At 44.2% G+C, this 17,961-nt stretch overlaps 1 protein-coding gene and 1 pseudogene across 12 annotated transcripts in view; both read right to left on the bottom strand.

Moving 5' to 3' along the window:
• The window catches only part of DEPDC5 (DEP domain containing 5, GATOR1 subcomplex subunit), a gene marked incomplete at both ends in the record, with an annotated part of 155,196 nt that overhangs the window by 15,279 nt on the left and 121,956 nt on the right, over positions 1-17,961 (bottom strand). For all 11 annotated transcript variants that reach the window (XM_080717557.1, XM_080717552.1, XM_080717560.1 and 8 more), the window contains 4 exons: positions 2,463-2,632; positions 11,794-12,021; positions 13,837-13,945; positions 17,654-17,786. In XM_080717557.1, coding sequence (XP_080573683.1) covers positions 2,463-2,632; positions 11,794-12,021; positions 13,837-13,945; positions 17,654-17,786 — 640 coding nt within the window. The remainder of the gene's footprint in view (positions 1-2,462; positions 2,633-11,793; positions 12,022-13,836; positions 13,946-17,653; positions 17,787-17,961) is intronic.
• LOC308277997 (translation factor GUF1, mitochondrial-like) lies at positions 2,818-10,007 on the bottom strand (annotated as a pseudogene). The gene is made up of 3 exons: positions 9,252-10,007; positions 5,922-6,077; positions 2,818-2,839 (listed from the first exon to the last, which is right to left on the bottom strand). The product of its transcript is annotated as a translation factor GUF1, mitochondrial-like (transcript).

The raw sequence follows: 17,961 nt of genomic DNA on the forward strand, positions 1-17,961 counted from the left end.
ATTATGAGTGACCAGTAAAAAAGTCTATAGATACTGCCAGATACCCCTGGGGAGCAAAATCGCCCTTTTTTAAGAACTCATAAAAGCAGTAATTCTCAATAGGGGATTAAGTAAACTATGGTACAAATAATAACATATGCTGCCGCACTTAAAACAATACAAAAAAAAAACAAAAAAAACCAAAACTTGAAACAAGGCCAGGTGTGGTGGCGCACGCTTGTAATCCCAGCTGAGGATTACAAGGAGGCTGAGGCAGGAGAATCTGGGTTCGTGGCCAGTCTCAGCTACTTAGTGAGGCCCTCTGCAACTTAGTGAGACCCTGTTTCAAAATAAAGAATAAACAGTTGGGCTGGGGGTGTGCCTCAGAAGTAGAGTGTCCCTGAGTTCAATCCCTAGAACCACACACACACACATATACCAGAAAAAAAAAAAAAAAAGAAAGAAAGAAAGGAAAAGAAAAGAAAGAAAACTGAAATAACTCTCTTTCCAGGAAGGGAGATGGGAGGGTGGGGGAAAGGGAAGGATCAACCCAAACAGGGTTGGACACAGTGGTGCAGGCCTATAATCCTAGTACTTGGGAACTTAGGTTCAAGGCCAGATCAGCAACTTAGCAAGACCCTATTTCAAAATAAATAAGGGCGGAGGGACTAGCTCAGAGGAAGAATATCTCAGGGCTCAATCCACAGTAAAAGAAAGAAAAAGAGAAAGAAAGCTAGCCCACCCATCCAAACAAACAAAGGCAGAATTGTCTGTGCTAATATGAAAAACATACAGGTAATAGGAAAAATAACCAGGTACAAACCCTGTTTCAAGATGAAAGATAAAAAAAAAGAGCCAGGGGTGTAGCTTGGAGGTAGAATGCCCCTGAATTCAATCCCTAGTATCAAAAGGAGGGGGAAAAAAAGAGGGAAACACTCTGTAAATAGCATGCACCCAATGCTACCACCCCGTTATACTAAACTAAGTGATGTTTTCCTTCCTTCCTTCCTTCCTTCCTTCCTTCCTTCCTTCCTTCCTTTTCCTTCCTTCCTTCCTTCCTTCCTTCCTTTCTTTCTTTCTTTCTTTCTTTCTTTCTTTCTTTCTTTCTTTCTTTCTTTCTTTCTTTCTTTCTTTCTTGTGGTACTGGGGATGGAACCCAGGGACATTCTACCTCTGAGCTACATCCATAGCCCTATTTTTTTATTTTTTTGAAACAGGGTCTTATTGAGTTGCAAAGGGCCTAAGCAGCAGAGCCTGTCCATGAACTGCGATCCTCCCGAATGCTGGGATTACGAGTGTGCACCACCACACCCGGTTTGGTGTTTGCTTTTAGATGGAAGTTCAGCACACAAGATGAGAGACGTTCACTCCATACCAGCGTTTCTCAGCTAGAGGCAACACTCCCACTCTCTGGGGACACACGCCCATCTCTGGAGACATGTCTGGTTCTCTCTCTGGGGATGTGCAACTGGCACGACTATGACTGGCTGGGATGCTGCTCAATATCCTATGAAACACAGGATAACATCCCAAATCAGAGAACGCTCTGACCCCAGGAGTGACCCATCTTGAGGTCGAGAACCCTTATCTATACTGTTTGAATTTTTCCCTTTAAAAATCTTAAGGCATTTGCTGGGTGTGGTGGCGCACGCTTGTAATCCCCGTGCTTGGGAGGCGGAGACAGGAGGATCGCGCGGGTTCGAAGCCAGCCGTGCTGGCTTAAGAGACTCTGTTTCCAAATAAAAAATAGGTCTGGGAGTGTAGCCCGGAGGTAGAAGGGCTTCCATCCCCAGTACCAAAGGGGGGGAAAATTAAGGCATTTATCGACTGATTGACTGTGGTACTAGGGATTGAACCCAGAGTCAGACTACCTCCTTTTTGTTTTTTGCGGTACTGGGGATGGAACCCAGGGGCATTCTACTTCTGAACTATACACCTAGACCACCACGCCCGGCTGGGGCATTCTACCTCTGATCTACACACTAAGCCCTATTTTTTTTAAAATTTTCATTTAATTAAACAATTTGTTAATCAATTTATTTGATGGTATGGGAATTGGACCCAGGGGCATTCTACCTTCAAGCTGCACCCCCAACCCTATTTTTTATTCTTTATTTTGAAACAGGGTTTTACTAAGTTGTAGAGGGCCTAAGTAGCTGAGGCTGGCTGCGAACCGGATCCTCCAGTCTCAGTCTTCCAAGTACTGGGATTACAAGCGTGTGCCACCACACCTGGCTGTTTTTTATTTTGAAACAGGGCCTCACTAAGTTGTTTAGGCTGTCCTCACACCTGCAATCCTCTTGTCTCAGCCTCCCGAGTACTGGGATTATAGGCATGTACCACCACGCCTGGCCAAAGCTATTTCAGTAGAGTGGAAAGGTAATAGGAACCTGAACCAAATAATGGAAACTCCTTGAATCTACAGAGCATTCCCTCTGCCCCCCTGAGGGGGACCAAAGCCCGAGCAGGCACGCCGGCCTCACCATCTCGAAAAGCACGGCGGCGGTCACCGCCATCCAGTGCAGCTTGAGCTCGAAGGCTGCGCTCAGGGAGAAGTTCCCGTGGTAGTAACAGCTGCACCACTCCAGCCGGTCTGTGCGGTTGTTCACGTCCACGTCCAGGGTCACAGTCCTCTGCTCTGGGACGGTGGCAGCTGTGAAGCGAGGTGCAACAGGAGCAAGATGGGAGAACAAACAACTGAGTACCCAGAGCAGACTCCCAGACAGAAAACCACAGATTCTACAAGTTTCCTGCAAATCATCTAGCCCAAGAGTCCACAATTATTTTTGTTTGTGGCTAAATATTTTAATTCTTTTTGTGTGTGGGCAATCTGATTTGTCACAACTGTTCAAGTCTGCCACTAAAGCGCAAAAGTAGCACCAGATGTTACATAAAGGGATGGGCTCGATTGTGCTCCAATAGAACCTTTTTTTGTTAGGCGTGGTGACATATAACTGCAATCCCAGCTGCTCAGGAGGCTGAGGCGGGAAGCTTGCAAGCTCAAGGCCAGCCTGGATAACTTAGCAAGATCCTGTCTCAACATAAAATAAAAAAGGCTGAGGGTAGCCAGGCATGGTGGCACACATTTGTAATCCCAGTATTTGGGAGGCTGAGACAGGAGGATCTGGGTCCATGGGCAGCCTCAGCTACTTAGTGAGGCCCTCCACAACTTAGTGGGACCCTGTTTCAAAATAAAGAATAAAAATAGCTGGGCATGCCGGGCGTGGTGGCGCAAGCTTGTAATCCCCGCGCTTGGGAGGCAGAGACAGGAGGATCGCACAGGTTCGAAGCCAGCCGCGTGGGCTGGCTTAGGAGACCCTGTTTCCAAAATAAAAATGTAAAAAAAAAAAAAAATAGGTCTGGGAGTGTAGCCCGGAGGTAGAAGGGCTTCCAGGAACCCCAGTACCACCGGAAAAAAAAAAAAAAAAAAAAAAAAAAAAAAAAAAAAAAAGGAATTAAAAATAGGGCAGGAAATGTGGCCTGGAGGTCAAATGCCTCTGGATTATATCCCCAGACCCACATGCACAAAAATAAATAAATAAATAAATAAATAAATAAATAAATAAATAAATAAATAAAATAGGGCTGGGGGTGTAGCTCAGAGGTAGAATACCCCTGAGTTCAATCTCCAGTAACACACACACACACACACACACACACACACACACACACACACACACACGAAAAACAGCTATTTGAAAATGGTAAACCAGGTTTGGCTGGTAAAACTGTTGTTTGCCTCTCTATAATCTTACCCAACCCATCTGGGGGTGGAACCCAGAGGCTTTCTACTTCCGGACTATACTCCCAGACCTATTTTATATTTTATTTGGAAGCAAGGTCTCACTAAGTTGCTGAGAGCATCACTAAATAGCTGAGGCTGGCTTCGAACCTGTGCGATCCTCCAGTCTCAGCCTCCCAAGCGCAGTGATTACAAGTGTGTACCACCATGCCTGGCAAGAATAAGTTTTTATACTTAGGCAAAACAATAAAGTCCTTTTCTCTGTCTCTAAGCTGTCAGCCAAAGGCTGCAACCAGGATTGACCTTTGTCAGCCAAAAGTGGTGTGGTGACACATGCTTGTAATCCAGCATTTGGGAGGATAGGGGTTCAAGGACAGCCTCGGCTACTTAGTAAGCTCATTTGCAACTCAGTGAGACCCTGTTTCAAAATAAAGAATAAAAAATAGGGCTGGGAGTGTAGCTCGAAGGTAGAATGCCCCTGGGTTCCATCCCCAGTAAAACACACACACACATACACAGATAAACACAATCCCCCCAAAAAAACCCTGAATACAGAATGCTAAAATACAAACACCTACACTTAGAGAAGAATTATATATACTCTCACGACATTTTAGACCAAAGTTAAAAGATAAAAAGCAAGCTCTATTAATCCAATAGTAATTACTAACAACACAAAAGTTATAGCTCCCTAAAACCCATACTTTAAAAGACTATATTCCTGTGTCTTTATTATAAAACAAGTTTTCACATAAGTAAATTATGACAGAGATAAGGCAAAGCTGAGAATTCACCAAGGACACAGGTGGACAATATATGCTTTAAACTTAAAGAGTAGCTTGTAATACCCACGCTTGGGAGGCCGAGACAGGTGGATCGTGCAGGTTCGAAGCCAGCCTCAGCTATTTAGTGAGGCTCTCAGCAACTTAGTGAGACCCTGTTTCCAAATAAAATATAAAATAGGTCTGGAAGTACACCCCAGAGGTAGAAAGCCTCTTGATTCCACCCCCACTGCCACCAAAAAAACAAACAAACAAAAAAAAAAACAAAAAAAACCCCACAAACAAACAAAAAAAAACACAAAAAAACAACTTAAGAGTAAAAATAAAACTAAAGACAAAGCAAGCATATACCATGTAGCCCCTGCTTGCTAACCAAGTAACACATTTTGATCAGAGATGTCAGATCTGTCTGCTCCTGTGAGGATGAACCAAAAAGGGCTAAATGAAAAGGCTTACATAGCAGAGATAGCTGACGGGCCTGCACCTGCTTTTGGCTAAGCAGGATGGGAGAAAGGAGATAATGAATTCTTAAAATAAAAGATTTATGTGTTCAGAGACTTCAGTGTCTTACTTTTAAGGCACTATGTCCCTCTGGTGCAGTGCTTTGATTGTTCTGTCCCTTCTTTCTATCTTTGTAATAATAATACTTTGCTTAAGCTTGCAGCTATGTAGTTCTAGTTTTGTTTTGTTTTGTTTTTGTTTTTGTTTTTGTTTTTTTTTTTTTTTTTGGTGGTACTGGGGTTCCTGGAAGCCCTTCTACTTCCGGGCTACACTCCCAGACCTATTTTTACATTTTTATTTGGAAACAGGGTCTCCTAAGCCAGCGAGCGCAGCTGGCTTCGAACCTGCGCGATCCTCCTGTCTCTGCCTCCCAAGCGCGGGGATTACAAGCGTGCGCCACCACGCCCGGCTAGTTTTTTTTTTTTTTTTGTGGTACTTTTATTTGGAAACGGGGTCTCACTAAGTTGCTGAGAGCCTCACTGAGTAGCTGAGGCTGGCTTCAAACCTGTGCGATCCTCCTGTCTCAGCCTCCCAAGTGGGGAGATTATAAGCGTGAGCCACTCCCACACCCATCTCTGGCTATTTTTTTTTAAACTAGCTAAGAACAAGAACCCACAGCGACATCCCAAACCATTACAAGGAAGGCAACAGTTCTACAATGTTTTTTTCAAAAAAAACCTCAGAATGAAGCCTAACAACCTGTCCCATCATCTGTGTGCTGATGTAGGATTCTGGGTTAGTACCAAACCTGCTTATCCTACTGGGATTCCTGCTCAGGAATCCTAATTTAACCCAAGATAGGGATATTTTAGAGATGTGTCAGGAAATCAAGTTCCTAGCCAAAGTAAAGGCTTGAAATAGGCTCAGAAGTTAAAAATAGACAGGGCTCTGTTCTGCCTGTGAGTGCATTGCCACACCTCGGGTTTCTGTGAATTATGACCTGTCCCTCACTGTCCCGTAGCTTCAGGAGCTTCATGGCTTCTCTATCTGAAGCAATCAGTTCAGCTCTGGGTGAAATGGCCTGAGTCTCTGCTGGGAGGAAGGGGAGTGTCAGCGAGGGCACTGAGCGGCACCTGGGCAAACATATATTCAGCTACCAGATGTACCATTTACTGCTCTCACAAAACTAGTGCATACAAAATGGGAAGTTCAAGATTTGGAGCTGGAAGATCTAAGTCCTGCTACTTACTCGCCTTGGGTCTCTGAGATGTTGCTTCACCTCTTTCGGTTTAGTTCCTTCTCTGCAAACAGATATGGCAGCTAGCTGGGTGTGGTGGTGCACGCTTGTAACCCCAGTATTTGGGAGGCTGATACAGGAGGATCATGGTTTGAAGACAGCCTCAGCTTCAGCTATTGAGTGAGGCCCTTTGCAACTCAGTGAGATCCTGTTTCAAAATCAAGAATTAAAAAATAGGACTGGGGCTGTATCTCGGAGGTAGAATGTCCCTGGGCTCCATCCCTGCTAACACACACACACACACACACACACACACACACACACACACACACACACACACACACACACGATGTGGCAGCTTGTCTACTTTACAGAGGAGGGACCAGAATGGAACGGGTATATTTTGGGAAATATTTTACCAGAATGCATTAGTATACCCGCTTCCATTACATGTCCATTCTTTGTCCCTAATCTGGGGCATTACTCGTGACCTGTAATCCAATTTGTAAGAACTCAGTAAACAGGCCTGGCTGAAGGTCTCTCATGACAACTGGATTTGTAACATTTTATTGGGCTCTTAAGAAACCTTTTTAAGATAGGCATGGTGTGGAGGCGCATGCTTGTAATCCCCATGCTTGGGAGGCGGAGACAGGAGGATTGCGCAGGTTCGAAGCCAGCTGTGCTGGTTTAATAGACCCTGTTTCCAAAATAAAAATATACATTAAAAAATGGGTCTAGCAGTGTAGCCCAAAGGTAGAAGGGCTTCCAGGAACCCCAGTACCACCAAAAAGATAGGCATGGTGGTATACACCTGTAATCTAAGTATTTGGGAGGCTGAGGCAGGAGGATCTTAAGTTTGAGGCCAGCCTCAGCAATTTAACAAGACCCTGTTTCAAAGTAAAAAGCAAAACAAAAAACAAAACAATACAAAACAGGGTAAAATGCTCCTGGGTTCGATAACCAGTGTCCCTCCCCCACCTCCCCTGCAAGCAAAAAAACCTTTTTTTTTTGGTGTGTGTGGTGCTGGAGATTGAACCCAGGGGCATTCTACCTCCAAGCTATACCTCCAGTCCATTTTTATTATTTTATTTGGAAATGGTCTCACCAAATTGCTGAGTCTTGCTAAACTGCTGAGGCTGGCTGCAAACCTGCAACCCTCTTCTCTCAGCCTCCCAAGTATTGGGATTACAGGTGTGCGCCACCACGCCCAGCTAGAAAGAAACCCTTGTTTCCTTAAGCACTCAAGTAAAGTGTCACCATATATGAGCTGATATTTATTTTTTGTGACTCACTGTGTCTTTGTTTCAGAAAGTAATCTTGAAGAGAATGGGAGGCTGACTTTTCAGCTGTTTGGTGTTTATCTGTCTTTGGACATGGTGGTACACACCTGTAATCCCAGTACTTGGTAGGCTGAGATAGGACTACAGCTTGGAGAACAGTGGCCTCTCATCAACCTAGCGAGATCCTGTTTCAAAATAAAAATAAAATAGGGCTGGGTATAGCTTAGTAGTAGAATGCCTCTGGGTTCAATCTCCAGTACCACAAAGGAAAAAAAAAAGAAAGTAGTAAAGGGCCGGAAGTGGTGGTGCACACTTGTAATCCCAGTACTTGAGAGACTGAAACAGGAGGACCACAAGTTTGAGGCCAGCCTCAGCAACTTAGTGTGACCCTCAATAACTTAGAGAGACTCTACTTCACAATAAAAAATAAAAAGGACTGGAGTTGGAACTCAGGAGTAGAATGCCTCTAGGTTCAATCCCCAGTACCAAAATGGAGAAATACAGTAGAGGGTACAGGGGCAGGTTGTGCCAGGCTGGGTGAAGGAAGGAGCCTCGGCCTATCTGCTCCACGCGGTCACTGCTCACATGTACACGGGCAGCTACAGCAGGGCTGCCAAGTGGCCAGGGCCACCCTTGCCTGAGCCATCTGAAGGCTCTGGAAGCCGTGCTGGCTAGGGCAGTCTCTATTCTATCAGCCAGACAAGGACCCCAGGGAGCGCGCCTTCACAGGCAGACAGCGCAGAGCGTGGCACCGCACTGCAGTCTGGTCAGGCCACGGCTGCTTGCCTTCCTCCAGAGGTCTGCAGGAACTCCCAAATGAATGTCCTAGAGATGAATCCTGTGGTGACTCGCCCACAGCATGTATTTTCTTGTGTGTGTGCGTGCACACACGTTCTGGGACTGAATGGGGAGGGTGGTATCCTAACACTCTGTTACACTCCCAGCCCTTTCTATTTGTTAATGAATGTATCAATTAATTAATTAATTAAGTGTGGCATTGGGCATTAAACCCAGGGTATTCTACCTTCGAGCTATACTTCTCTCTGCCCACCCTCCAAACGCTTACCTACCATTCTCCTGTCTCATTCTCCCAAGTACTGAAATTCCAGGTATGTTCCACTATGCCCTACTTATTTTCTACTTTTAAACGGGGTTTTGCTAAATTACCTTGCACTGGCCTTGAACCTATGATCCTCCTGTCACAGTCTCCCAAGTACTGGGATCCCAAGCATGTACCATTGTGCTCAGAGAATGTATTTTCCAAAGACATCCACACCTCAACACACTGGGCCAGTCCTCCGGAGCAGAGGCTTCCGTTCCTTATCAGAGGTGACTGTCTCTGTGTGTGCTGCTGGGACTGAACCATGGGCGCCACACCTCTGAGCTCCGCCCCAACCCCTATGTTATTGATTTTTAAATTTTGAAGCAGCCTCACAAGTTGCTGAGGATCTTGCTAAATTACTGAGACTGTTCTTGAACCTGCATTTCCCATCTCAGCCTCCCAAGTACTGGGATTATAGGTGCTTGACACCATGCCCAGCCAGAGGGGACCATCTATTTATGTATGTATGTATGTATGTATGTATGTATGTATGTATGTATGTAGTACTGGAGATTAAACCCAGGAGCATTCTACCTCCAAGCCACACCCCCCCAGCCCTATTTTTTATTCTTTACTTTGAAACAAGGTTTCACTGAATCGCAAAGGGCCTCCCTAAGTAGCTGAGGCTATATGCAAACTGCATCCTCCTGTCTCAGTCTCTTGAATCCCAGCTCTTTTTTTTTCACACAAGTTATTATATTGCATTTTCAAAACTTTTATAAAAGCATCTTTTGGAACTTCAATATTGCCAATTTTCCTTTGCTTCCCCCCCCCTTCTGCTTGTCTCTTCAAAAGTTTCATTTTTCTGGTAATATCACCAGCTTAACGTTTTTCCTGTAGGCTTTCACATTTTCTCTTGCAATGATTTTACTTCCAATAGCAGCTTCAACTGCTATCTCAAGTAACTGTCTAGGAAGTGAATCCTTTGGACGTTCACATACGGTTTTGCCAAGAGTGTGCTTTGTCTTTGTGTACAACAGTTACCAGCTCCTCGACAATATTCCCGTTCAGTAGGACATCCATTTTTACAAGGTCTCCAGGCTGGTATCCTGCATCTTCATAATCAAAAGTAGCATGTCCAAGACACAGGGGTGTCAAAGAGTCATAAAAATCTACCACAACTTCACCCAAAGGGAAGAGTATTTAAGCATAACTCTATTTTGATCAATAAACATATTTTTCTGAACTACTCTTCAAGCCTGGCATTAATTGGGTGTGATAATAGTACCCAAAACAAATGACTCCAAATATTCTGCTACTTTTGACTTATTAGGGAATTGTACAGGGTTGATGATTCCTTTATCAATTTTGCTGATGAAAGGACGGCTGTATATGAAACAATAAGAGTTGTCAAAATAACAGAAGCATTAGCATTATATTCTTGCTCTAACTGCTGGCTGAATTCCCATATGCGGACGTCCAAGAAATCCCAACCTCTAGCCATAACCCTACTATCCCAATGAACTGTCACACTGAAGTAATTTAAAGTCAGTTTTTCTTTTTTTTGTGGTACTGGAGATGGAACCCAGGGGCCTTCTACCTCCATGCTACACCTCCTGACCTATTTTATATTTTTTATTTGGAAACAGGGTCTCACTAAGTTGCCAACAGCCTCACTAAGCTGCTGAGGCTGCTTTGAACCTGCACAATCCTCCCGGATCAGCCTCCCAAGTACTTGGATTACAAGTGTGCGCCACCACGCCCGGCTTAGGAGAAATCCTAATATGTTCATCACTTAGAATCTCAAATACTTTTTCAATTTGTTTTTCAACCCTTTCTGGATCAGCATTCTTCAAAGCTGTCTTGTTTATAACTAGAATTAGCGATAGCTGTGCGTGAAAGGCAAGAAAGAAGTTAGCTATCATTTAGGCTTGACTCCCCTTGTTTGCAACGACCACCAATAGGTTGCAGAAAGCAACCTGGACACTCGGAGACTGAGACAGGAGGATGCAGTTGCATATAGTTCTAGGAGCCTGTCAAGCTAATGTACTTTTGCCATGATCCACATGTGCAGTGATTCTGAAGCTTCTATCATTTTCAACAGGAAATTCAGACATGTCAGGTCTTTCTCTCTCTCTTTTTGTGGTACTGGGAATGAAACCCAGGGGCATTTAGCCTCCGAGTAACACCCCAGCCCTATGTTTTATTCTTTTTTTGTGGAACCCAGAGACTTTCTATCTCCGGGCTATACTCCCAGCCCTATTTTATATTTTATTTGGCAACAGGGTCTCACTAAGTTGCCGAGAGCCTCACTAAGTAGCTGAGGCTGGCTTTGAATCTGCACGATCCTCCTGTCTCAGCCTTCCAAGTGCAGGTATTACAAGCGTGCACCACTGCACCCGGCTTATTCTTTATTTTGAAATAGGGTCTCACTGACTTGCAAAGGGCCTCACTAAGTAGTAGCTGAGGCTCTCCTCAAAATGCAGTCCTCCTGTCTCAGCCTCCCAAATGCTGGGATTACAAGCGTGCGCCAACATGCCCGGTTTATGTCAGGTTTTTCCTTGAGCTCAGTGCTACAGCACTGGTGGCAGCCCAGGACTCCATGTTCCTGGGGATCAGTGCAGGCTGCAATCTGGGCAGCCTGGGTCACCAGCCGACCCTAGCCCTATTTTATTTTTATTAAGAAACAAGGTCTTGCTAGGTTGATGAGAGTCTCAGTGCTTGCAGAGGTTTGTGCTGGAACCTATGATCCTTCTGCCTCAGCCTCCGAAGTACTGGGATTACAGGTGGGAGCCACCACACACGGATTCATGATCTTCCATTAAGGAGGTATTCACTATTACCTTAAAAGCTACAGGAGCCATGGGAAGGGGGAACGAGTTCTAGTACAGTGTGGCAGCACAACTGGAGAGGAAGGGATGAGGAGAGATTCTTGCTTAGCACGTGTGCCTGGAATGGATGTCCTCTCAGAGTTTTTCCTCTTCTGAGACCCTAAGATGCTGGAGTTCTAGGATAGGCCTCTGACCAGAACTAAACCTGCTCCGAGCACCACCCCAGTATTCTGAGAACCTCTTACCAAATATGGTCATTTTCTATCATCTTCAATCCATGAGCATTTGGCACCACGCTTTGCGTCTGCTGGACCTGCTCAGCCAGCGGGAGACAGCACAGGCTCGGCCAGTGTGGCAGCCACAGAGCCACCAATCTTGCTCCACATGGCATGACCCCTTGGTTGGCTGCCACCCTCTCCGAGCCACCTGCCAGTGCATCCCGCTGGATCAAGCAATTACCTAAAAGCGCAGCTGCCTGGCTCCGTCCTCCAAAGCTGCGGCTAAAGGAGCTGTGCCTGCTTGCATAGGAGGCTGGCCGGCTGGGCAGCCAGGGCAGGAGGAAGGCAGGGATCTCAGAGTGCAAGAGCTCTTCTGCCACAAAGGCCACTTCAAACCACTTGCGTTGAAAGCTGGCGAAGTCGTCCACACCTGCTGTGTGCCAGGTGACAGCGGGCTGGGGCATGGCCACTGGGAAGAACAGAGGGGAGAAGGATCCCTTAGCACCAACACTTACTTTCTTATTGATATAAGCAACAACAGGCATGAGCCTTGTACATGGTTAGTAAAAGAAGCCAGAACTGGCAATAGTGGCTCATGCCTATTGTTCCAGTACTTAGGAGGTTGAGACAGGAGGATCTGCAGGTTCAAGGCTAGAATCAACAATGTAGCAAGACCCTCAACAACCTAGTGAGATCCTATTTCAAATTAAAAATTAAAAAAAGGGCTGGGGGTGTAGCTCTGAGGCAGAATGCCTCTGTGTTTAGTACCTAGTACCACACCAAACAAACAAAAAACCAGGAAAAAAAAATGCTTCTCTACTGGGTGAACAAATCTTTTTTTTTTTTCTTTTGGTGGTACTATACTGGGAATTCAACCCATGGAAAATTCTACTTCTGGGCTATAACCAGCCCTGTTTTATTTGTTTGTTTGCTTAATTTTGAAAGTTTCACTAAGGTGCTGAAGCTGGCCTTGAACCTGCAATCCTCCTGTCTCAGCCTCCCAAATCCTGGGATTACAGGCCTGTTTTTACACTGGACATGCACACGTTTTTCTTGTAATTATTCCCTAAACAATACAGAGCTGTACATTGTATTAGGTATTATAAGTATTCTAAAGAGGATTTAAGTAAACAGAAGTCTGAAGAGAGGTTATAATGTCAATATTATGCCCTTTTATTATGGGATTTGAGCACCCATGAATTTCTGTATACTAGGGTTGAGAAGGAGGACTATACTTAAAACTTTATCTTGGAAAATCACTTAGAACTTGATAGTTTTCCTAGGAGAAGAAATAGAGGATGTAAACACTTTACATCCTGAGTTTACAACTCAGGATGTAAAGTGTCATAAACCAGAGAATGGAGTCCATCATGTTATCATCAGAGCCACCTGTGCTGGGTGGGGGTGAGTGGGAGTAGGGAAGTACAATTAAAGAAAACTACCCATCTGGCATGGTGGCACACAACTATAATCCCAGTATTTGGGAGGCCAAGACAGGAGGTTCGAGTCCAGCATCAGCAACTTAGTGAGGTCCTTAGCAACTTAGTGAAATTCTGCTTCAAAATAAAAAGTAAAACAGGGCTGAGAGTATAGCTCGAAGGTAGAATGCCCCTGGGTTCACTTTCCAATGAAACACACACATACACACACACACACACACACACACACACACACACACACACACACACACACCTACCAAAAACTGACCTATGGTAATTTGAATTTCTCACATCAGGTCCTTTGGTCTCTTTTAGATAAGTTTATCTACCACCCACATTGTCCTCAACAAGAACATACTGCTTGCCAGGTGTGGCGGCACATGTTTGTAATCCCAGTACTTGGGAGGCTGAGACAGGAGGATCGCTGTTTCACAGCCAGCCTCAACTACTTAGTGAGGCCCTCTGCAATTTAGTGGGACCCTGTTTCAAAATAAAGAATAAGAAATAGGGCTGGGGGTGTAGCTCGGAGGTAGAATGCCCCTGGGTTCCATCCTGATCCCCAGCACACACACACACCAAAAAAAAAAAAAAAAAAAAAAAAAAACCACACACAAAAACAAACAAACAAACAAACAACAACAACAACAAAACATACTGTTGTATAAGAAAACTCTTGTCACTATGGGTATGCTTAAATTCAGAGCAAATGTTCAAAGAAGTTGACAGATCGGTCAATTAAGAATATAGAGTACACAATGGGCTCAAGAAGCCATGTCCTATGAAATAGCAAGCCCCCAGGAAAAATGCCCACTCCCACAGGTCACTGTATTTGCCTTGGCTCTGACCTCGGTCGGGCTCTTTGTCCATTACTATCTTGTAGAAATAGAAGCCATAGATGAAAGTTCGCCAGGCTTCGCCAGACGCATGCGTGATGAGCTGCTCCTCCAGCATTTTCTAGGAGAGACAAAAAATTCTGAAATTCCTGTAGGCATGCATCTCAGAGGAGCCTTACATGTGCAATGGAGCCACAGGAGGGACAGAAGCACTGAGGAGACCCCACCCTCCACCTGCCCATAAGACATGAAGATTCCACTATGTGAGCTACTGTACCTGGCGTGAGTTACATCATAAAATGGCATAGTATATATCATCAAATATTTCAAACACACAGGAAAGCATAAAGAAAATCCATACAAACCATCAACTGGCTTTAACAAATTTAACATTTTGCTACATAGTAGTCCTGCTATATCTGACAGGGTAATTTTTCAAGATCCCCCTGAAATGAGAGATGGTCTTGAACCTTATATATTCTGCTAGCCATCTGTATCTGTGATTCAACCAACTATACATCAAGAATATTTGGGAAGAAAAAATTGCTTCTTTACTGAACATGAACAGAATTTTTTCTTGTCGTTATTCCCTAAATAATTCAGCATAACAACTATTATGTTGGTTTAGGTATTACAAGCAATCTAGGCTGGGCGTGGTGGTGCACACCTGAGGGAGGCTGAGACAGAAGGATCTCAGGTCATGGACAGCCTCAGCGACTTAGCAAGACTGTGAACAAGATAGACCCTGTTTCAAAACAAAAATAAGAGTTGGAGGGTGAAGCTTGGTGGTAGAATGCTCGTGGGTTTAATCCCCAGTACCACCACCACCAACCCCCCAAAAAAGTAATCAAGAAGTTATTTTAAGTATATGGGAATGAGAAAATGCATATAATTATATGCAAATACTATGCCATTTTAAATACAAAGACCTTGAGCATCTGTGGATTCTTGTGTACATGAGGATCCTGGAAACATCCACAGATACTGAGGGGCAAGTACTGATTTTTTCTATAAAAACCCATGACAAAGTTTAATTTATAAATTAATCACAGTAAAATTTTAATGATAATAATAAATGAAACAATTATAACCACAAACTATAATAAAATTCTTAAAATGCAGGAATTAGCTGGGCATGGTGGTGCATGCTTGTAATCCCAGCATTTGGAAACAGAAGGACTGCAGGTTTGAAGCCAGCCTCAGCCACTTAGGTTCTCAGCAACCTAGTGAGACCCTCCTTCCAAATAATAAGTGAAATAGGTCTGGGGGTGTAGCCCAGAGGTAGAAGGTCCCTAGGTTCCACCCCCACTACCACAAACAAACAAAACTAGAAAATATTTATTTCTGAAAATATATTTAAGCCAGGCATAGTGGCTCATACTTGTAATCCCAGCATTCCCGAAGTTGAGACTGGAGGACTGTGGTTAGCCAACAGCCTCAGCTACTTAGTGAGGCCCTCTGCAACTTAGTGAGACACTATTTCAAAATAAAGAATTAAAAAAAAATATGGCAGGGGGTATAGCTTGGAGGTCAAATGACCCATCCCCACACCCACACACATAAAAAAAGAAAATATTTTAAAATATTTTTTTTTTACCACAATTCACTATGAGTAACTAAATCTTTGGAAAATAAAATTGGAATAAGGTAGGGTCACTGTAATTAATTTTAGTTAAAAAAAAAAAAGAAAGAAAGCCAGGTGTGGTGGCGCACACTTGTAATCCCAGCATTTGGGAGGCTGAGACCAGAGGATCGCGGTTCGCGAACAGCCTCAGCTACTTAGTGAGGCCCTCCGCAACTTAGTAGGACTCTGTTTTAAAAAAAATAAAAAAATAGGGCTGGGGGTGCAACTCAGAGGTAAAATGTCCCCGGGTTCACTCCCCAAATCACAAAAACAAGCAAAAAAGCTGAGCGTGATGGCACACACTTGTAATCTCAGCATTTGGGAAGCTGAGACAGGAGGATTGCGATTTGCAGGCAGCCTCAGCTACTTAGTGAGGCCCTTTGCAACTCAGTGAGACCCTGTTTCAAAATAAAGAATAAAAAAACAGGGCTAGGGGTATAACTCAGAGGTAGAATGCCCCTGGGTTCCATACCCAGTACAGCAAAATAAAACAAAACAAAAACCAAAGTGATCAGGGAAAGGCTACACAAAACTGTACGTTGAGACCTTAAAAGAGAAAACTGAGGATCACAAACAAGCCTATTCAAATCAATTATAGATTTTATATTCATTTCTTTCCTTTTTTTTCGTTTTTTTTTGCGGCACTGGGGATGAAGCCCAGGGGCACTGTACCTTCAAACTACACCCCAGCCCCTTGGATTTTTTTTTAATCTTTATTTTGAAACAGGGTCTCAATGAGTTGCAAAGGACCTCACTAAGTAGCTGAGGCTGTCTGTGAGCCATGACCCTCCTGTCTCAGCCTCCCAAATGCTGGGATTACAAATTGTGTGCCGCCACGCTTGGCTTTAGATTTTATATTTCAGTGATGAAGACCAGAAAGCCAACAAACTGTTCCAATTTCTAGTGAGGATATCCACATGGAGAGGGTGGCCTGAACTGGCCCATCTTGACCCTACCCATTCCTCTCCTCTCCTGTTTAATTCCAGTTCTTGACAGCCTAGTTAATTTAAGCAAGCATCTGCTAAATGCCTGCCATGTGCCAAGCAACAGGCCGGGCACTAGATACATGAGTGGACAATAAAAGGTGGCCCCTCTCCAAGCAGGAGACAGAGGAGCAAAAGACACATTCTTCACTCTGGTTTGCTGAGGCATCTGACAAAGTCTTACAGGGCACTAGACCCCCCTGGAGCAGACAGAGCCTTGAATTCAGCTTTGGGTCTTGAATAAATGGACATTAATTAGGATAAAATGGGGGCTTGAGCTTCAGGAAAACAGCATTCTCTGAAAATCTTTTATGGTATTTTTTTCAGAGGCTCAAACATGCATAGATTTTGTCTAGAACATTTTAGTTCAGATGATAAATTCTGTGGACTAAGGCAAAGTATATTTCAAAGCAAAACCTGTCCTTTCATCAATTGCAGATATCTTTATACTTTTTTTTTTTTTTTCAGTACTGGGGATGGAACCCAGGGGCACTCTACCTCTGAGTTACACCCCAGCCCTATTTTTTATTCTTTATTCTTTATTTTATTTTTTTATTCTTTATTTTGCAACAGGGTCTCATTAAATTGCAGAGGGCCTCACTAAGTAGCTGAGGCTGTCTGCGAACTGTGATCCTCCTGTCTCAGCCTCCAAATGCTGGGATCACAAGCGTGCGCCACCACATCCAGCCAGTTATCCTTATACTTAGGGTGGCAGCGCACCTGTAATCCCAGTACTTGGGAGGCAGAGACAGGAGAATTGCAGATTCATGGGCAGCTTCAGCAACATAGCAAAACTCAGCAAACTGATTCAAAATAAGAAAATAAAAAAGCGCCAGGGGTATGGCTCAGAAGTAGGATGCACCTGGGTTCAATTCTTAGTACATAAAACATAAATAAAAATAAAAATGGAGCTGGACATGGTATAATCCCATCCCTGTAATCCCAGTACTTGGGAGGCTGAAACAGGAGGATCACAGGTTGAAGGCCAACCTCAGCAACAGTGAGATCCTGTTTCAAAATTTAAAATAAAATGAGCTGGGAGTATAACACAGTGGTAGAACACCCCGGGTTCAATCCCCAATAACAACAAATAAATAAGTGAATAAATAGATTCTCATCCCAATCTATAGATCTCACTACTGGAAAGGGCAGTTACTTCTGAGACAGACCCTATTTCATGGGGACCTGGGTCGCCAGTTCTGAGGCCTGCCTTGTACCTCACCTGCATGATGTCGACGGCCATGGCCTGCGTCTGCACCCCGTCCACGCTGCTCATCAGCCAGTGTACCACCTCCGCGCTGATGAAACAGCATGGTGATAGGCCTTTCTGTTCGGAGAGCAGCTGAACTCCCGTCCTGGTTCCAATGTGGCAAGCAGGGTATGTGTGTCCAGTGGCAACGAGCAGAGAGAAAAGACAAGAAAGATGGGACTCCCAAAACAGCACTTACTACCTCAAGTGAGGGCCCCAATAAAGTAATTTTTCTACACAATTCCTAGACTGAGAGAAATCCCCATAGCAGGACAAAAGAA

Source organism: Muscardinus avellanarius, assembly GCF_963383645.1.
Source record: "Muscardinus avellanarius genome assembly, chromosome: 21".
Classification (NCBI taxonomy): domain Eukaryota; kingdom Metazoa; phylum Chordata; class Mammalia; order Rodentia; family Gliridae; genus Muscardinus; species Muscardinus avellanarius.